At 44.8% G+C, this 21,507-nt stretch overlaps 1 protein-coding gene and 1 long non-coding RNA gene across 10 annotated transcripts in view; one reads left to right on the top strand and one right to left on the bottom strand.

Moving 5' to 3' along the window:
- The window catches only part of LOC109250727 (uncharacterized), a 160,365-nt gene extending 147,661 nt beyond the window's left edge, over window positions 1-12,704 (bottom strand). For 2 of the 3 annotated variants that reach the window (XR_002073145.2, XR_002073144.2), the window contains exon 1: window positions 12,439-12,704. This is a non-coding gene — a long non-coding RNA (uncharacterized LOC109250727). Of the gene's footprint in view, window positions 1-10,999; window positions 11,296-12,438 lie in introns of those variants that run through there. The other variant, XR_008418397.1, reaches the window with a different exon arrangement.
- GRIA3 (glutamate ionotropic receptor AMPA type subunit 3) overlaps window positions 1-20,930 on the top strand; it is a 266,931-nt gene extending 246,001 nt beyond the window's left edge. For 4 of the 7 annotated variants that reach the window (XM_019421825.2, XM_019421824.2, XM_019421823.2 and 1 more), the window contains 3 exons: window positions 10,499-10,613; window positions 13,261-13,508; window positions 18,676-20,930. In XM_019421825.2, coding sequence (XP_019277370.1) covers window positions 10,499-10,613; window positions 13,261-13,506 — 361 coding nt within the window. In that variant the 3' untranslated portion in view covers window positions 13,507-13,508; window positions 18,676-20,930. Of the gene's footprint in view, window positions 1-10,498; window positions 10,615-13,260; window positions 13,509-18,675 lie in introns of those variants that run through there. The other 3 variants (XR_002073142.2, XM_019421826.2, XM_019421827.2) reach the window with 3 other exon arrangements.
- Window positions 20,931-21,507: the final 577 nt, after the last annotated feature.

Genomic DNA, 21,507 nt, shown 5'->3' with positions numbered 1-21,507 from the left:
TAGGTTGTTTCGGTAATAAACCCCAAGCACCAGGGCTTTGTGACACAGCCAGCGAAAGCCTGTCGCTGTGAATCACAGCAGAATGGGGATTTAGCTGCCGGATGACCACATAAGCACAGTCAGCCTCCCTCCACAGCTGCCCGTCACCTCAGACTTTCAAATTCTTCTGATCTGCCCCCACCCACCCTGCTTCACTCCCTTACTCTTGGGGAAAGGGCACCAGCTTAGCTTTCCTGAGTAGACTTACCTTACTAGAGGGGGTCTGGTCTGTGAAAGAAGCTATCTGTGACTGGAGTGACAAGGCGTTATGGACCCTACCCTACCTCACCCTAAAGTGGCCCTGGCTTCAGTTCCATCTAGGGATTCAGACTTCCAGTGTCTGTATGTTGCAAGCTGGAAACCGGCAGGCTTTGTGCTTTGGGGGAACATTGGAGCAGAACGTTTAAATGGAACCATTCTGAACCCCTTGACCGGAAGGAGAGCTGTATGATAGGTGCCTTAGCTTGCAAGGCGTCTAGGGAAGTAAGCGATGACGATGCGATATGCAGTTAAACTTTGATCGATTAAAGAAGTGGTTGAATGATCATTATGATTTCTAGGATATCGATAGAGAAATGCAGCGGGGTTATATTCAAAACTATACAGAGACTAGAATAAACTAACCAATGTGACCCTAGGGAAGGAAGCGCTTAGGGAACTTGCCATCAGAAACTCAAAAAGTGGCTTGCAGTGAAAATGAGTTGTGTTTCTTTTCACGTGGGTGCTTTTATAGTACCTGGAAAGAGTTTGTTCTCTTAAGAAATTCAAAGTCATCCTTCCTTCTAATCGCTAGCAGACATTTTTTTAAACCTCAGGCATTTGCTTAGCAAGTCTCGTATCCAAAGATAGTAAAAAGTTGGTGGTACTTAGATGAATGAGGTGGTGCTATGTTTCCCATATGTATAAATGAGATCCTCCGTTTTGTGTGTATTTCTTCTTCCATGTATGTCTACAATCCTCCTCTCCTATGCCGCCGTCTCTTAACCGCTTCTCTTCCACACCCAGAATTCTTTGACATTCTTGGGCCTTGGGTAACGGATGTGAATCTACATCTGCCTTTTACCTGCAACAAGATGGACCTTTTATTGGCAGGAGCCATCCCTAAAGGTAGACATTTTGGATGCCCAGGGTTAAGACGGATCCCAATGACTCTTTATTGACACTGTTATGTGTGTAGGCAAGAATCATTACAGATCGATGGCACTTCCTGGGTCTTAGAAGAAGTTCCTGTGAATCACCGAGGCTGGTTTGGGATCAAGGAGTAGGGTGAGTATGTTATGCTCTTCGTTGGTTTGCATGTCTCTGTGCTGGTGCTGCCTCCTGGAAGTATGAAGAACCTGACAGTTTTCTTTCCTGGTAGTGACTAAATTTGCTCCTTGAACTTACTCAGGTCTTCTTCCCAAGAGCAAACCCTCACTTTCTCTCAAGTGGCTGCTTCAAGCAAGGGACCTTTTTGCCTTAAGAACTGAACCAGTCCAGTGACTGCCAAAACCATTGATTTTGCCAGATGGTGTTAAAGAATAAATTCTACCACCGGAAAAAAAAAATGTAATCCAGAAAAAAAAATTAATTAATCCATTCTCATGATTTTTTTTTAAATTGACTGCGTGGCCTTAACATGATTTCTATGATTAAGACATGATTAGTTGCCTTTGGTGTTATCCTGATAACTTGAATGTGTTTCTTATTGACAAATAATGACCAAATGTTCAACACCAGAGCTACAGAAAGAGCAGCAGGAGTGAAAGGCCTGAAGGTAAGAATGCTATTGTACGATTGCCAAGAGGAAAGACACCGCTGCCATGGCAGAGTGAAACGGTGTGTGTCTATACCCTTTCTGCCCCACTAAGACCAAATCGTTTGGTTTCCTTTCATTTGGAGAGAAGGTTATAGAACCACACTCTCCGAAAGGCAAGACAGCCATGGAAAAGAAACATGAAAGATTTAAAATGATTGAAATACATGCACTGTGGGAGGGGAGTTGGTGGAATGGGGGTGGGGGGTAAAATTTATGGAGAACAATTGAATTCCATTCTCTTTTGACTTTCTAGAGAGCGGTATAGCATTTGGCCCTTGGCACATGAGGCAAATCCCCATTGGTCACAGGTGGCAAAAGTGTGTTCCAAGTGCTAAATTCACCTGAAAGCTTCATTTCATCTGGCCTTGGAGCAAATATTTCTCAAAATATAAAACTAAGGCAATAGCATACTTTACATTTAAAAGAAAGAGAGGGAGAGAATGAGAGGGAAGAGACGGACTCTGCTGGTGCGTCCTGTCTAGTAACATCACTGCTGGAAAGTGCAGATAAGTGGATGCTGGAATGCGTGCTAGGAGAGGGCGGTATGTGCCCTGGCATGGCAGCAAGCAGTCAGGTTTCAGATCTGATATCCAGACCCCATTTGTTGTGATCTAATGGCGTGTAAGCTAAGACTGATTATCTTTCTATGGCTCACGGTCAAGAGAGGCCTATGGGGGGCCGGGGGGCCGGGGAAGAAAGAAGATGCTGGCACCCATCATATTCAACTCTCAGTGAACGTTTTGCCTAGAGTCGGGGGCATGAACTCGACATCTTCAGAAACACATGTCATGTGGGTTTCCGATCTAATGTGAGATCAGTTTCTGTCTTCTCAGTCTATGCTTTTCTTTCTCGGTGCCACTGGGATGGACCAAAGGAAACACATTTATACATAATAAAACCCAACCAAATTCGATAGTTTGAGTTTTTAATGGATCTCAAAACACAGTTTTCCAGTGCATCATGTCCGTTATGACTTGGGGTAATACCTGTGGCCACGTTTTAACCAAAACTGTTGTCTCCAGATGCTTAGCAACTTCCCTGAGCCCCTTCTCTCCATCAGGGATGAATTGAGTGAGTCTTCCCAGACAAATTGGGGTGTGTGAGATAGTCCACGAGCAACCATGGTTTTGGATTCCTGTTCCACATGGAGAGGTTGGACAAAGGCCGGGTTTGGCAGAAATCATCAGTGAAATTCGCAACTTGTAGAATCAAGGGGTCTATCCCGTTGAATTTGAGAGATTATCATCTGGAAATGCACTGGCTTCACTCACATATCCACAAGTGACTTCTGTAGCCCAGATGCTCATCAATAGGTTTCAGTCACTAGCATTGTTAGGCCCTTAGTAAAATGACTCACAGCTTTCAACTTCCGATGTTATATGCATGCATTATTGAATTTGCTCTTTGCACTTCTATTAAATTATGATCTCATTAGCAAGGAGTTAAATCGGTTTGAGCTACATTTGTGAACTACACAGATATAAATTCTCACTCAGAGGGAGCTTCTAGCAACTAAGCTCTGCATGACTGCCAATCATCAGGGCTGCCCCTGGGGACTGAGGGTTGCTTGGGTGGCCAGAGCCCAGTAATGCCAGCAGTCATAGGTACGTGCCCCCAGGTTGTGGAGAAAGCTCACGCTGACCCAAGGGTAGAAGAATCGAAATAAACCCTCATTCTCCTAGAATCCTACATCCAGAAAGCCCTGTGAAAAGAATCAGATAGAGACTTTTTTTTTAAGACTCCAGATTCTGGTATAGTCTAGGGCATATTTTGAGCTGCAGTGACCTCCAACAGCTACCGTACGGAGAGGTCACATATCCCAAGATAACCAACAGAAAACAACATGAAGGACCTCAGAGCAAATCCTTCCATCTAGCAAGGAGTCCTCTCCTGCTTGGTCATCAGGTGGCTTCAACTTAATAAATCAAGACCTACCTGGGCAGAGCTGTCTACAGCTGCCTGTGTGCACATGCCTGTGATTTCCCGAGTGATGCTAGGAGTTTTCCAGAAAAAGCTAGGGAAGGAAGCGGGCGATTGGGAAAGGTGAGTTGTCACCATGAAAACCTGAAAGATCTCCAGCAGAAAAGCCAGTGAAAGAGACGATGGATATCCTCCCTCCACCAGGCTGCAGACAGTTCTAAAAAGCCACCCCCCAAAGATCACTAGGTACCAAGAAGCAAGTGTCAGTAACTTGGAGTGAGCTTTAGATGAGGCATAAGGCGAGGGGAGGGCTTCCAGCTTAGGTTGTGATAAGCTTCCATTTTCATCATCCGGACACTGTGTTTGTTAGAGCAGGTTCTTAATTATGCAAATACACCACCCTTACTCATCTATTTCTTTTACTTCTCTGTGAGCTCCTTTTCTTTCTCTGTAACCTACATATTTACCCATATATCTATCCCTCTCCCTCCTAAGGGCGCCATTGAAGATCTTCTGGCGTCATTAATTAAGCAGACATTTGCTCTTTAGGTGTCCCCGCTCAGAGACGAGAAGTGAAGCCACTGAGAGCAGGATGTATCCCACAGTCTCTAGGGTAAACAAATTGTACTGCACCCCAGGTTCCTATATTTTTCAGGCTCAGAGACATATATCTACAGTACAGATTTTTATACCAACCCTTCCAGGATCGTCATTTGGAGGAATCAGCTTGGTCATTAACTCACTAGGACATTTTTTCTTCTTTCCCCCTCTGGCGAGACTCCACACCCTCCCATCACTCTGCACATTTCTCTCTTTGTTCATGACTCCAAACTGCCTATTTTGGGCATTTCCTGAACTTGAAATTGAAAAATCAATAAATTGGACACTTCTTTGGAAATAGAGCAAAAATTTTCGTTACTTTTTTTTAAATAAATAGTTCCTACCTTCACAGAAAAGAAAATGGTCTTCTTGTCCCAAAATAGTCTCCAGATGCAATGCTGGCCATCACTGAGAGAACATTGAACTGGTTGGCACAGCCCAGGAATGAGCTGGGAACCTGGACAACCGCCACCTGGGGCTGGATGCTTTGGATTAGTGAGCACAGTCCTTTGTAGCTGAGGTACTGCCCAGTGTGGATGGCAGAGATAAGCAAAAATTTGTATCAGCCAGTTAGGGTGGTTGTTGTTGTTGTTTCAAAAGTAGAACTCCTTTTCACGGCGCTACGAATTATAGGACTACCTCTATTAAAAGAGAGCGAAAGAGAGATGCCACTCCATGCCTGTCCCCCATGCTCAGGATCCACTGTCCCACCACAGCTCAGAACTGCCCTCACATCCTTTTAAATGACTCTCTAACTCACATTTGCTCTTACCCTCTCCATCCGATCCACAATCCATATACATTTCTATGACTTGGGCACGGCACACACCGTTCTCTCCTTGCGGGAGCTTTACACTCTCTGAACATTGTTTAAACAAAATGGAACAAAGGGTTGGAGTTTGTAAGTAGTTACTCTGGTTCATTTCCCATCTCTCAAGAACCTTTGTATTTTAACGAGGAATGATGTCCACACGTAGAGGGGTGTGATTCTCATGGTGGAATTTCAGGTACCCGTGAGGAAAATAGTTTGGGACAGCGGGATATTCCCAGACCCCCTGAAATTACATCACCACCTCTCCTGTTCGCTCCCTGAGCCTCCTGACCCTTGCCTTTGTCTTGGGAGGGCTGTACTCAGCAGAAGGTTCATAGCCAGCCCTTCAGAGGGGAGAATGCCTGACTAATTTCCATGATAGGAATCTGACCTACTTTTTAAATTTTTTCTGTTCTCTATTGAGGTGAGTACAATAAATATTTCTGACTTATAATTCTCTTAGGTACTAGTTAAGGGCCTGCAGTAATTGCTGTGAAACATTCCCCTGGAGACATATAGCCGCAGCACGCTGAACGGCCCGCTGCAAGATACGCCCTTGCTAGGCTGAGAGCTACTTGGAGTACGGTGGTTCCCAAAGACAAACTTCATTATGAACATCCAAGCGCAAAGAACAAATCTAAGGAGCACTGCTACCCTTTTGTGTGTTCCATTGGAGAATGCACAGTGCAGAGTTGAATATACAGTAATTTGCCCTCTGGCCAGCCCCATAATTTGCTGTGCAAGTTTAAGCAGATTGCTTAACCTATCTGTGCTTCAATTTCTTCACTTACAAAGTAGAGACCATAAATCTACCTTCTTAGAGTAATCGTTAAGCTCGAACAACAATAATTATGATAATTTTGTAAAACACCAGGCTGAAAACAAAGCACTAAAAGAGAGTTATCTACTCAAAACAAGTATTTGTTGAGAGAAAGATTCTAAGCAGGGATGCAAATACCTAAGCCATGGTCCCTGCACTTGGAAAGCACACGGTCTAGTGGGAGTTACAAGACATGGGTATAAATTATAAGGCCAGGAAGAAGATGAAGGAGGGAAGAAAATATTGAGGTGGGGAGAAATGGTTTCATGGGGAAAGTGATGTTTAAAATGACCAAATGCCCACCTAATTCCTCTTTCTTTAAAATACCGAAGTGTGTGTGTGTGTGTGTGTGTGTGTATGTGTGTGTGTGTGTGTGTTGGGGGAGGGTGTCAACACATTCATTTGATTTGGATTGATCTGGGCAGTACATCCAGTAAGGTACAGTAAGAGAGAAAACGGCAGTTTTGCTCTGCCATCTCGGAAATTTATTCCCCCCTGCAGCAACCAACAGTTCTAGGAGATTTGGGCCTTTAAAGTATTTTCTTTTCTTGGCAGCTATCCTCACCTTGTTCAGTGGTATTATCTGTGATTTCTGATGACCGTTTTCATGCTCCTTGGCTGCGCTGCTGCTTGGAATGTTTGTTTTTCTCCTTCATTTTTATTTAGAAGTTCCCACACGCCCATTGGTTTGCTGCAGATTTCATAAGCCCTGCGATTTTCTTTTTCCCCAAAGACTAAACTTCTAAAAGTATATCATTTGTCAGATTTCTCTAAAGTCCCTGGGCATTGGATGAGGTCTGGCTGCTCTGGGACAAGCTCGGCACCGTTGACACTCGGGGCTTAGTTGTGGCCGCTGTCCTGTGCCAAGTAGGGCATTGAGCAGCATCCCTGGCCTCTGCCCACTAGATGCCCGCAGTGTCCCCTCACCCAGCTGTGACAATGAAAAATGACTCTAGACTTTGCCAAATATCCCCCTGGAGGACAAAATGACCCCTGATTGAGAACCATTGAACTAACTTCACCTCCACTGTGACCGCGGAGGCCATAGCAACGGAGAGCAGTTAGCTGCCATTCTGTGGAAGCCACCGGATGGCCCACACCAGGGACAGGCCATTTGTCAGAAGTAGGACCCCAAATCGCTGGCCTACTGAGCCTGGGTTTTGGTAAGAGCGGACGGTGGCAACCCAGAACAGGCCCCGGCACGGGAAAAGCCTCCCATCCTCCAAAACCAGTGCTCCTCAAACTTTCTTTTGTTCCAGGACCCCTTTACACACTTAAAAAGTATAGGGAACTCCAAAAAGATTTTGTTGATGTGTGTCCTACTAATATTTACCGTATCTGAAATTAAAATGGAATTTAAAAAGAATGTACTCATTAATTTATTTTAAAAATAAAAAACCCAATATATGTTAACATAAATAACATGCTTTTTATGAAAACTAACTATACTTTTCCAAAACAAAATTAGTAAGGAGTCCCATGATTTCCAAATCTCTTTAATATCTGGCCTCCTATAAGCGAATCGGATTCTCTTCAATTCAATTCAAGCAATTCATTCAATTGCTTTTTCATTGCAATATCACATGTCATGAAGCCTCCAGGAAACGCCACTGTACCTCATGAGACAATAAGAGCGAGAAGGGTGAGGGATGTCTTAGTGTTATTATAAAAACAGTTTTGACCAGGCAGACCCTCTGATGAAAAGGTTTCAGGGATTTCTCCAGGGGTTCTTGGACCACACGTTGAGAACGATTACTCTGAGCTAACATGTAACAAACACTATTATCAACCTCGTTCCCTTGATGGTTGACAAGCTTCTTTAAAACCCAGGATCTCTAGAGAGAGATCGCTATTTGGACCATAGTGTGAGTGCCTTAGACCAGTCTGCTCTGTTCCTGGAGATCTAGTGAGAGCCACTGTACTGAAGAAATGGGGTGAAGTCATTTGAAGCACATAGTACCTTGAGGGAGGACAGGGACTGGTAAGGACTTAGAGAGCAGGATGAGGACACTGCGCCCTTTGCAGGAAGACAAGGAGAAGCACAGAAAGGGGAAAGAACATGCTTTGTGATTTTTCCTGTGGTCCTGATGGAATCGGGCACCCAGGTGCTATTGGGAAGCATCCCCCTGCCATCTGAGCCTGTGTGCCAGTGAGCACTGGGGGAGAGGTGGTGATAACACAAAACCTATAAGGGGAAAGGAGAAACCAAAGGGGCCCAGACAGCGGGAAGCAGGGGAGAAGGCGGTTCCAACACTGATCTCAGGGCTACAAATGGCCTGTCCGTCCTTTAAGTCTTAGACTTGGGGCGCCTGGGTGGCTCAGTCGGTTGAGCGTCCGACTTCGGCTCAGGTCATGATCTCACAGCTCGTGAGTTCAAGCCCCGCGTCGGGCTCTGTGCTGACAGCCCAGAGCCTGGAGCCTGCTTCGGATTCTGTGTCTCCCTCTCTCTCTGCCCCTAACCCACTCACATTCTGTCTCTGTCTCTCTCAAAAATAAATAAACATTAAAAAAAAATTTTTTTTTAAAGTCTTAGACTTGGGGCACCTGGCTGGCTTAGTTGGTAGACCGTGCAACTCTTGATCTCAGGGATATAAGTTCAAGCCCCACATTGGGTGTAGAGATTCCTTAAAAACTAAACATTTTTAAAAATAAACAAATAAATAATAAATAATAAATAATAAATAAATTAATTAATTAATAGGATTAAAAGTCTAAGAGTTAACTTTCACTGCCAAGAATATTTTAAAGGGGCTCAAAGTTTTATTTGAGTATCTTTTGTTGCTTTGCATCCCAAGCAAATCTGGTTGGCATTTGAGAAGGCTAAGGTTCTGGGCAATGATTGAAGGAACTTGTTTAAAGTATAAAAAGGACCTCAATTTGCCGGTGAGATACAAAATGCAGATGTCCTGGCTGCCAGGCCCAGCACCAACCGAGAAAGGGTCATCTCTCTGACACTCAAGGTTTACGGTTTTTCAAATCTCAAGTACTCTGCAGTTGCATATTGTTTTAAATGATGATACATTTCTCAGAATGTCTCAGGATGAGATGGTCTCTCTGCTCTCGACAGCCAAGGGGGAAAGAAAGGAAACAGGCTTGGGGTCTGTCAGAGTCTGATAGAGGCCAGATCTCTGGGACTATAGAAAGTCTTACCAGTGAGTGGATATGTTGGTGGGTCCAACTTATCCCAGATAAGCTAAGAAACTCTATGGCATGTCCATAGTAACAGAAACGTGTCTGCTTTCCTTCTCGTAAGTTGGTGGCATTCAGAATAACACGCTCTGGTATTGGCAGTATTGCTCATGTGAATCCGAACACTCGGTAGTTTATTGCCTCGTAACACGATTATGCCACCCTCTCTATATAATGCATTTTTTATCTGAAGTTGTGAGCGATGCTTGATTTAAAATTCATTAGCTCTAGAAAGATGACAAGGTAAAGGTCATTATTCCTATTTTCCAGCTGAAGAAATTGCGAAGGGAAGAAATCTTAACCTGGGGACCAGTAGGGTTTCCTGCGTTTGCTCAGTGGCTCTGACTGCAGGCCTTGCCCTTTAAGAGGTGGAGGGCTAGGGAGCCATGGCTGGCCTCCTGGGGATGCAGCAGCCTCTCAGTTGAAGCAGTCTTCTCTTACTAGAACAGCTTACCTAAAGTGTTCCTCTACGATACTACCCACAGTTGGCCATTTTAGACCGGGCCATATTAATAATCCGCTTTTAAACAACCTGCTTCACCCTCCGGTCATCTGAGCTGACGGCAGACCTTCGGCCATATCAGAGAGACAGCCAGTCAGTAGCAAAAAGAAGCCACGGGCCAGTTCTGTTGTTGTTGAAAGCGCCCCCATCCAAAACTCAGAGCTCCACGTTATGCTATCACTCCTAAGACCGGTCCGTGCATGAGGGTGGAGTGACCACACGTGTATAGTACGGTTCTTTCTGAGATCACGTGCATCTGGGCGACAGCTGTGTGTACTAAACGACAACTGGTCAGAAGGCATGTTACTCACGTAGAATCCATATCCTATTCCATTCAGAGTCATCCCTTTGTCTGGTTCCGCATACGGAAACGCTTCCCCTTCCAGCCCCATCCCCTTCCCCACTCCTCCATAGAACTCGCTTTCTGTCTGGAAGTACAACAAGACACCCGGTTAGATCAAACCTAACCCACCTCCGTCACAAAGCTACCGCAAGCTGCCGCCGACGATTGTCACCTGAGGGGAGACCCCCCCCTCACCACACACAGCCTATCCGAGGAGTGCCTTTGTTTTTTCCTATCCTCATTATTTAACAGTGTGTGCCGATTACTCAAAGCGATATGGGCAGGCCCTGGTAAACATAGCGTTGCTGTAGTGTTAACTTTTTATAAGGTAATGCTCAGGTTGCCTGCAGTGTCTAAAATTACTCTGTGGCCAGGGCCCCCTGCTTTATCGCTTTCTATAGTTTTAAAGTAGTTTGAAGCTTGAATAACATAAAATAACATAATATAATGTTATTTATGTTATTTCCCACGTGAAGAACGCCTGTAAACCTTGCAGTATTGAAACTCAGTGAACAAGGCATCTTAGACAAGCTGAAAAACAAATGGTGGTACGATAAGGGGGAGTGTGGAGCCAAGGACTCCGGGAGTAAGGTCAGTCGCTGAAGGTCTTTTTGTACTGATTAGCAATCACGTTTTGAACCACTGTTTATTTTCCACCCCCAAACGGCTTTCCTTCCCAACACACACTCCCTGACACAGTGGGACCCCTTTATAACACCGGCGCTAAAGGGACCAGGCCCACAGCAGCCTCTAGGCCTGCCAGGTGACATCAACCCTTGACCCGGAAGGAGCAATTGTTGACATGGCCACGCAATCCGGCCCAACGCACTTCCAAAGCTGTAAAATACCGAGCTGTGTTATAAAGGGGTTTTACTGTATTTCACATTTCGAAAGCTCAAAGAGAAAAATCTAACAACCACAACAACCCCTCCCCCCCTCAAAAAAAAGATCCATTTGTGACAGTACTTTTTCTTTACCTGTTACCGTGTCAGAGACTTTATAGTTGTAAATTCCTTTGGTTGTTAATATATCATGTCAATCCCATCTGAAAACAGTCAAAGAAATAAATAACCAAGACTGGTCTCTGTAAGCAGAATGCTTAGTCTCCTCCCAGCTGCTATCGTATTGAGTTCAGCCTCTATTTGGATCTCAAATATAATTAAGTCTGTCACACTCCTCTCTTCCAAAGGTGTCATTTGAATCTCTGTACGTAATACTTTTGAAATTGAGTCGCATGCTCCTTAAGGGTATACATTGTCAGGATAACATCACATTGAGAAGCATGAAACACTCTTCCCCGCCTCCTTCCTGCCCCCCTTTGCTCCCCTAAGAAAGTTCTTTTTAGTTTCAGTTTTTTGCCTCGCCTTTTTTTGAACTAATATTGTGGTATCAGTTAATTCATTTCATGAAGTGCCACTCATTTTCCCTGTGCCGTGAACCATTTTGCTACTGGTTTTCCACAGCCCACAACGGGAAATTCTGTGAAGCTTAAATGCAAAGAACGCAAAACTCTTCCTTGTTGCTACAGCACAGCATGGGTTCTGTCAAAGGCCACGTCTCCCCCGTCAAATACCGCATGCATAGAACAATCTCCTGGCAGAGGGAGGGTTACCAGGACTGGTCCATCTCCACATGGACTGTGGAACCTCCTGGCAGATAGCCTCACCAGCCTCCTTCAGGAGATGATCCACTGTCTCATCAGTGACAGAAACTCTTACCACTTCTCCAGTTACCTGTCTTTTATCCTGGAAGAGTGACTATCTGCAAGTTTATTGTGGACATAAGGCACGCATACCCCGGCCCTCCCCAGCCGTGCACTTCGATTCCTATTGGCCTTTTTATGGAGGTAAACAAGTATGGGACTGGCTCTCATAAAAATAGCAGCAGGACATGGCCACGTCATCTCTCCATTTAATTCTTTAAATGGTACCAGGACTAGGTGAGCCACAGGAGTGTTGAGCGCCAGCTTACAGCCATCAATCTGCTCACCGTGTTGTCATTTGAGTAAGATACTCAATTCACCCACTTAACAATGTGGGCATTCCATTCGATTGCATTCAGCAGCAAAATGGTTACATTCCCTCTAAAAAGACTACAAAATGCTATTTTATTTATTTATTTTTTTCAAAGAAAGGCTCCTGGCCCTTGGTGTGTCCTACCTCAAGGTAGGGCTCAAGACACCAACTTTTTTCTTTCCATTGTTCAGCAGTTCAGTTTTTGCTCTTTCATACGGGCAGATAGCTTAGTCAGATTTGCACAGTTTGACCTGAAAGTCACTGACCGGCTTCCTCAATTCCCCCCCCCCATTTTAAATAGAAAACAGACAAGTGTAGTATTTTTTTAATTACTCACTACATTCCCTGGAGTAAAGCTAAAAACGAGCTGGATTTATTTATTTATTTACTTACTTACTTACTTACTTATTTTCATCATCAGCCTCCTGGAGAAGCTTTCTGATTGGTGTGTGGAGCCAATTCAGGACCCAGTGGGTCCTCCTGACAGTTTCCCTAAACTCTCAGGAAGATGGAAGGGAGCCAGATCTTTATGCTGTGCCCTCGTTCCAGCAGCACAAAGACTTGCCGCCCTGAGGATGAGAACTTAGCAACCAGTCCCCGAAGGGAGCAATTTCTCAGCCACCAGGGGAAAGGGGAGAGCTAATAATCCCTTTTTAAACAAACCCTTGTGAAGTCACTCCCCAGATAAGAGTATCAGGCACCTCTAATATTGTCACCTGGTAGCTTAAAGACAAGCCGTTGACAAGTTTGTCACAGGGAGAACAAGGGAGAAAGGGGTGTTGCGGGCCAGAGAGGGGAAAGAGTGCTTCAAGTCCCCAAATGAGAAGAGTGTTAACATTTATAGAGATGATGCCACGGCTCAACTCTGGCAAATGGCACCTTGAGGCTGGCAGAGGAACACATTGTGCTTGTGTTTACACTTTTGCTCCCATGGCCAAGTGCTGTTTTATTCAGTTCCCGACACCATTCGGAGGCACCGAAGGAATTAAGGAGTCCAAATAAAAGAACATCTAGGTGAGGATCACAACTGTCAACAGAAGCACAATCTACCATGTTGCGGGCCGCTGTGAAACAGCAGCCGGTTGCCAGAGTCGAGCCATAACACTTACATCAATGTTTAGTTGTTTTACAACTGAGAACTATCCTATATTGTTGTCATGTGTTATAATGTCCCATTGCTTTTGTTGCCCCCAAGAACTAATCACGTTGTTCATTTCTCTTAGGACAAGACCAGCGCTCTGAGCCTGAGCAATGTGGCAGGCGTTTTCTATATACTTGTCGGAGGTCTGGGGCTGGCCATGATGGTGGCTTTGATAGAATTCTGTTACAAATCACGGGCAGAGTCCAAACGCATGAAACTCACAAAGAACACCCAAAACTTTAAGCCTGCTCCTGCCACCAACACTCAAAATTACGCTACATACAGAGAAGGCTACAACGTGTATGGAACAGAGAGTGTTAAGATCTAGGGGTACGGTCAAGGTCTAGTAAACTAATCAGCCTTACGTGACTGTATGTGAATCTCTTTTTCTTTCTTTGTGTTTTTGACTTCGGTGTATCGTTTCAAGTATTGTCCAGTCTTTGCAACCATTTGTTTCTTTGAAAACGATGGTTGTGCTTTCTCGTCGGGCAGTAGCGCTTTTCTAATAGCACCGTCGTAATTATACTGTGGCCTGCAACCCAAAAGGAAGAGACATTCTCTAGAGCTGCGCTGTTCCATGGGAATATTTGTGAGCTGCACATGTGAACCACAGGTGTAATCTGAAGCGCTCTAGTAGCTACACTTCTTTAAAGCAACGCAAGTGAAATTAACTTAATGAGACATTGTATTTAACCCAATATACCCAAGATATCGTTCCAACATGTTATCGATATATAAAACGAATGAAATATTTTACATTATTTTCTTCACCCTAAGTCTTGGAAACCTGGGGTGTGTTTTATCCTCATGGCACATCTCAACGTGTCCTAGCCACCTATTGAGGGTTCGGTAGTCACATGTGGCTGCCGTTTTGGACAGCGCAGTTCTACAGAGAGCAGCCGTTCTGGAACTGATGGTAAAATGAGGAATGGAGGCAGGGCGTTGCCCCCTTCAGAAAGGCAGTGCTTCCATGGGGCACGGCGGTTCTCTTAAGTGTAAGCCTGAGACCATTTCTCGAATCTTTGAGTTCCTTTGTTGTCCGTTTCTTGGAAGCGATATTCAGGTAAGTGTCTCCCAAAGAACGGTTGAGGCTCCCTGCTGCTGGCTGCTCCAAATCCATACTTAGATAAACCTGACTGGTGCCACCTTGACTGGGAGCTACAGCCAACTCCCCAGCCTTCCTCTAACCAATAACTCAGACACGTGCAAAGGCAAGCTTGAAGTAGAATGATCACCTATCTGTCCACTCTGGAAGTGTTAAAAAGAATACAGTCTTGCTGTTATCTTCAAGTGCATCTGTCATCGCCAACATGCCTCTCTGAAAGGAAAGAGAACAATTAGCAACTTTGTAGCCCTTACTTATTTCTGGTGGGAGATTTGTTAGCTCACAAATCAACGACACCATGAATTTCCTGAATGCGCTTGGATTTCTACAAATGCAGTATTTGTGTTTTTGGTCCCGTTGTATTTCACACCGTGGAGCTAAATTCAGCCAATTTTTAAATAATATTTCATCCAAACAAATCCTGTGTCTTCACCACGGAAAGTATTATCTTGTTTGAGGAAGTTGCTGGTTGTCCTTTCCTGCTATAGACTGCAAGCCTGTGCCACAACATACCCAGTACACCGAGCTAACCCCCTGAGTGTTCCCAGCACATCGCTGATTGTACAGTACACAGGTTCATCTGTAATTAGTGTTGTTTGCGTGCAAGTGTTTAATGTTCAGGGTGCTTAAAATATTTTACTCTTGAGTAGCTTCTATTGGTCCATTACAATTTGGGGCACATGATCTGCTTTTCCGTAGGGTAGTGCTGGGTGATTTCAGCTTACCTTAATTATCCCAAATTCTGAGATACTGGCATCCAAAAAAAAAAAAAAAAGAATACATCTGAAATCCTCATAACAGGTTTTCAAGTTTTTTTCACATCCATTGCCTCGTTTGAGGTAAGGGGTCGCAAAGTGTTTTCCCTTTCGTGGCAGTTCTGGAACTAGAGCCCAGACGCTCTTCCTCCTACAGTAGTCTCTTCGCAAATCCATTCTGCCTCTAACCACTGGAGGCCTGGTGGTTTCCAGGAACCTTGAAATTCCAATGGGATCCCATCAAACCGAAGGCAGATCCAAAGTCTGTGTCCCAGTTTTTTTACAAAAGAGGCACACACCTCACTTCTCATGCATTCGACACGAGGTCGTATAGTCAATCTCTCCTACTTTCCCCACAAAGACTCTTTCTGAGACAGGATCAGGACTCAGGGTCACACAGCCTCCAGACGCTCTCTATTAGCAGCCATTCCATCTGAGAATCCATGTTCTGCTGGACCACAATAGCCTCAATCTCTCATTCAAGCCCCAGAAGAGTGCCTCCTAAATGTCAGTGTGCCTTGCGAATCACCTGGAGAACTTATAAAAATGCGGATTCTGGGGCACCTGGGTGGCTCAGCCAGTTAAACGTCCAACCCTTGATCTCGGCTCAGGTCATAATCTTGCAGTTCGTGAGTTGGAGCCCCTCATCTGCGCATCTGCGCTGACGGTGCGGAGCCTGCTTGAGACTCTGTCCCTCCTTCTCTCCGCCCCTCCCCTGCTTGTGCTTGCTCTCAATACATAAACTTTAAAAAAATGCAGATTCTGATTCAGCAGGTCTGGGATGCTACCTGAGAGGCTGCACTTCTCACAATCTCCCGGGCATTGTTGGTGCCGCTGGTCCAGGGAGCAGTAAGATTCTAGAGAAAACTGTCTCAGGGCATGTAATTTAAGGAAAGAAAAGAAAGAGGGAGGGAAGGACAGAGGGGAAAGAAAAGACAGAGAGAGAGAGAGAGAGCGAGAGAGAGAGAGAAAGGGAAAGAAAGAAACTTGGGGTCAGCAAACCTGTGGGCAGAATGTTGCAGTCCTGAAGTGAATGCCCTGAAGTGAAATTGCCACAACTTCTGACTTGCTCTCTTTTCTTTAGTCACCTTGGTTGATCCATTTTCTGAAGCAAAATTCAGGCTACATGACACAAAACTCACATTTTAATAGACATCAGTGCCAGTGTGGTTACGGCCCAGTTAGCTAGTACCTTGGCAACTATCCCTAGGATGAAAAGAAAAGCTGAGAAAAGCCTCTACAAACAAATCTGTCCTCCGAGCCTATGTGAAGTCCCCAGACAAGAAGGAGAAGCCTCACAGGATGCCAGAAGAATCCTTCCATGTGTCAGTCCAAGAGGCACAAAGCAAGCTGAGCAGGAAACAGAAACCTCTCTGCTGTCCTCAGCCAGTTTGGTAATGTAATGGTAGGGGAATGTTGGTTAAGTGAAGGGTGAGCCCTTTATCCATTCATCTTTTAATTCCCAGGAAGTTCTCTGAGTTGGCCTAGATCTGTCAAGGTCTATGCAGGGGCACAGAGATCAAGAGGCACCCTGAGATTTTACTTTTATTGCTAATTATCAGAGCCAGCCTTAGGAGTTAGGGGTGCCAGTAACTCTTGAGGAAACATGACCCCAGGGCAAATCACCTGCAAAAATATGATTGAGCTGAAACGTGGTTAATAAAAAACATCTTTGGGGTGCCTGGGTGGCTCAGTCAGGTATACGTCCGACTCTTGATTTCAGCTCAGGTCGCGCACTCACGGTTCTGGCATTCGAGCCCCTCGTCAGGCTCTGCGCTCTGGCTCCCTCTCCCTCTGCCCCTCCCCCACTCGCACACCTGTGCTCTCACTCTCTCTCAAAAATAAATAAACTTAAAAAAAAAAAAAAACACGTCCTTTGAAAGCAGAGTCATCTCTCCTTCTGTATGGGTGAGAACAGTCAGGATTATTGGACTTGTGGGAAGGCGTGCCTCAGCCTCAGAGCCAGCGCCCAGGAGGGAGCACACAGCCTCCCGACTGCCTGTTGCCTCTCTGGGTTACTGACCAACTCCCGGAAGCGTGGCCCCCAAAGCGTGCCTTGGCAGGTGGCTGACTCACCGCACCCCAGGGTTGAGTCTGCTAACTGTCTCAAGAGATTCTTCCCAATTTCCTCATTGCTGTCAAGAACTATTTCTAGCTTCTTTGGTTTCTTCAACAATGTTTTTGAAACGCTTCTCATTTTCAAGACCTCAAGCTGCCTGAAGTTAAAGAAAAAGATTTCCATTTTTCCTCTACGATGCTTCTGCTTAGCCTTCCCAGAATATGTTAACTTTGTTCATACAACCCATTTTCAAAAGGATCAATTTTCCTTCTGCAGCCTATGCATAGGCTGGGGCTATGGTTCCCCAGACCATTTGCTGGGGAAAGTTTCCCACTTGAAGAGTTCATCTCAAGGTTACGTGGAAACCACGTTCTGGATATCTGAGGTGGTGATGTTCTTTGTTCCCAGAGGACTCTTCACGGTGATACTTCATCGGTCCCCATTTAAAAGCAGGAAACAGAGGCAGTGACAGGTGTAGGGGCTGTCCCAAAGTTATGCAGCTATGAAATGACATGCCATGGCCCATGGAGAGAGAGGATGGGGACTCCGATCTTTCCACTCTAGATACAAAAATTTCTCCAAGCTTCTGAGACAAATATGACTCTGGACTCTAGAGATTCCAAGGAAGAGGTTTACCTACTTCCATGTTACTCTCATTCTGCCCTCTTTGGGGGCTTTTGGCCTGCAGGTGCGTCTTTGACATTCTTCTTGCAGACCAGCGGTGGAATGTGACTATGTCATTCCCTTGGGCAAAGCTCATTGTTAGCTCTAGACAAAAAGAAGGGCTCCCTTCGTGTACAGGGAAAGGATGGAGAAGAGGCAGAAAAGTGAAGGCAGAAAAGCGCCCTTAAGTCTTCAGAGTCAGCGGCAAATGAATCCCCTGCACTAGTGAATGCCTCCTACAGGAAGGCAGCACCAGCATCCCAATCAGGTCCGTAATATCTGGGCAAAGACCCCACGGATGCCAGCCAAGCCCCTTCATGGGTATCACTGTTCTGGCCCCTTTCTGGAATGTGCTGTCTCTTTGAAGTCCGTGTGCTATTTTCAGATTTGAATAACTAAGGTTGTAGGTATTGAGAGAGCCAAGCTGTCACCTTTCCGGCAATGAACGGCACATTTCCTTCTCACAGTCAAATGGATTCCAGTCAAGCAAGCCACAGAACATTGTTTATCCTCTGTCTTAGGTAAACAGTCCTCTGTCATAGGGTCTGCAATCAGAATACACTCCGCGGGTTAGTTGTCCTGAATACCTACATATAAGTGCTACTAAGGCTTTCTAGTACACCTGCATCCTAAGTGATCAGTGCCCTAAGTTAGACTTCATGTAACGTCTGTATATTCCTTAGTGCAATGCCCGGTGGAGAAGGAACGTAATTTAACCTATTGCAAAGCATTTGCATCAGGTCAAAGAATTTAAGCAGACTTGTTGCCTAAAGCCAGTCAATCTGGGTGCGGCCCCAGAGATGCCCATCTGAGAAAACATTCACGGTTCTTGTCCAAGATAGACTGAGCCATAATAGACTTTGCAATCCCTACAAGAAAGCCCGTTCAAAAGTAAGTTTCCCCTTGTCTTTGCAGATCCCGCCCCACTGGAGGCATGTGATGAGAGGAATCACCGAAAACGTGGCCGCTTCAAGGATCCTGAGCCAGACTTCACTCTCCCTGGTGTCGGGCATGACACGAATATTGTTGATGGTGCAATGACCTTTCAATAGGAAAAACAGATTGTTTTTCCCTTCAGTGCCTTATGGAACACTCTGAGACTCGCGACAATGCAAACCATCACTGAAATCGTTTTGCTTTGCTTGAAAAAAATTAAAACCAACAAAAAACATGGACATGCAAGATTCCAGTATGCGGAAAAAAAATCGTATTACAAAAAGTCAATTCAACAAAAGCCATTCTTTGATACCACTGCTCAGTATACAAACACCATGTTCTTTAATACACACACACACACACACACACACACACACGCACGCACACACGCACGCACGCACACAAATTTAAAATTCCAATTCAGCCAATAGGCCCATCTCAGCTAAAATAATTAATTCCTCCTGATTAAAAAAAAAAAAAATCTCTGACTCCCTGTGTTTGGGAAGACAGACTGGCATTTCTTCTAGGATCTGCTGACCAGATGTTTTTGGTATTTCCTGTTGGTAGTGATGTTCTGTGCACCCTATTTCCTTTCAACGTTGCTGAAATGTGTATATCTTTAGAATGTAAATGCAACACTTAAGAAAATTCAAACACTTTTGGAAAAGGGACTCAACCGTGACTTCTCTGTGTTCTTGAAATGGTTTTGTGCGAATGCTTTGATAACTTCCCACTCGGTGAAGGGATTCCCAGAGCTTTCGAAATGGACTTGTGTGTGTAGCAAGGGGCGAGGCACGATCAGGCGTACCTCTCGGTGCTTTCCTACAATGGATCCCGGGGCTTTCCAAGAAGCCTGGAATTGCAGCTCACAGATCTGTTTTTCTTGCTTTGGTGTGCGTTTTTAAGTCGATACAGCTGAGTCTTTAGCATTGAGGTGAGGGAAATGCTGCCTACACTCCCAAATGTGTTTAGAATATCTTTCTCAGAAACAACACTGTGTTTAAGCTCCGCTTTTCTCCGCTAAGTATGCCTTTCAAGTGTACACCTCGGAGACAGGACCGCGTTGCAAGGCGGGCCAGTGGGTTCAGACCACGGTTGTCGGTCTGACTTTACTCTTGCTAGGTCTGTCTTCCCAGCTGTTGCCTGTGACTGCCCGTGGCTCTCCGTCAGACTGCATGTGTCCTTTTCTAGTTTGCAAAGACTAAAATGCATTCCCAAACCTACTGCTAAACCGAGGGCCTCAGCATCACTCCCAGGTCCTTGCTCGGAGCAGTCTCTCCACTGACTTTCTCAGAAGATCGCGCCACTGCTCCACGGGCTATCAAGTAACTAACTGCGTACCTGCCGTTGGCATCATCAGAACAGTCAGAGGAAATAGTCTCCGCTCACTAATTACCTCCTATATAATGACGTATGCTTTCTGTAGTTCAGTAGTTTGCTCTCATCAGTGACGTGCATTGGGAAGTTTCCAGACTGTAAAAACTAGGAGCTTGAATTCATTTCCCAAGTGTGACCTTTAGATGCCTAGTTGACTCGCTGCCCATTTGCTCTTGTCTTCAGAAAAGGAAGGAGGAAGCCTCGTTCCGATGAAACGTTTCCAGAAAAGTGTAATATAAACTTTCATTCCAAAAATGGTGTCATAAGCGAGTAACTCACCTGTCAAATTTTAAATGGTATTGAACAAAAAAAAAAAAAAAAAAGGAAGCTGTTGTGTTTTCGTTTTTGTTTTGTTTTCATGAAACTGTGATTTTCAACTTCTGAATGCTATGACGTCCAGAGCAGGAAGCTAACGCTGTGCAAATATGAAGTTGTATAAAACAAATCAACCGACCTACACACAAATGTTTTCGTAGGCACTGTATAAGGAGAAATGTATGTTTATGGACTCAAATCAGTTTTTCAGAGGAAACTTTGCTGGGAATGAAGAGGCAGATAAATTGGTTTGTTATTTTTTAAAAACTTGCATGTTTAAAAAACAAACATTGATTGCTTCAAATTTCTGCTACTAACTTCAAGCTATGGGAGTTTGGCGGTAGTCACTTGAGGATTTTTTTTTTCCAATTCTTTTCTTTTTGTTGTTAAAGCTGTACTTCAGTGAACAGAAAAATTGCCAAGCCAACTAATGGCCGTAAAAGCGTAAATTGCATGTGTGGGCATAAACTACGGAGCCTCATTGCCGTGAGGTATTGTACAAAGTTTTAATACATTTTGTAAATAAAATTGTAAAGAAAGAAGTCTGTTTCTGTGCTTTGACAGTTTAAAACGGACGTGGATACAGGTGCCAGGAAGTTATTATTCATCAATTTACTTCCCACCAGAGGCTTTGCCAATGATATCACAGTCACCTCGCCGGTGGTTTCCATAGAAGATTATGCCGCTCCCCCGCCCCCCCACCCCACCCCAACTCATCTGCGACCACAGTCACGCTCCAGCCCTCATCCTAACTACACATTCCATTAGAAAAACCTTCATTCCAGCAAGCGTCACCGATCTAGAGTTCAGAGAGAAATAATGAATGCAGGACTATATTGATTCTACAGTGTTTCTGAGGGAGAGACAAAAGGCTGCTAATCAAGTCTGATTTGTAGACTCTGAACATGGAGTACAGTTTTACCCAATACATAAAGCAAGTGTTTAAATATAGGCCAGTTTTATATGATGGCCGCCCTAGAAAACAGGAGATAATGATAGGAAAGGAAGGGATAATTTGCGGCTGGGCCAGCAACAAAGAAAAGTACAGCTGAGATGCTAGAGAGAGGAAGGAAGGAAGCCATCTGGGGTCGGGGAGTGTGGAACAGAGAGCACGAGGCC

Source organism: Panthera pardus, unplaced genomic scaffold, assembly GCF_024362965.1.
Source record: "Panthera pardus isolate Hobbes unplaced genomic scaffold, ASM2436296v1 HiC_scaffold_27, whole genome shotgun sequence".
Classification (NCBI taxonomy): domain Eukaryota; kingdom Metazoa; phylum Chordata; class Mammalia; order Carnivora; family Felidae; genus Panthera; species Panthera pardus.
Note: the sequence above shows the minus strand (reverse complement) of the source record. Positions and strands in the feature narration are given on the sequence as shown.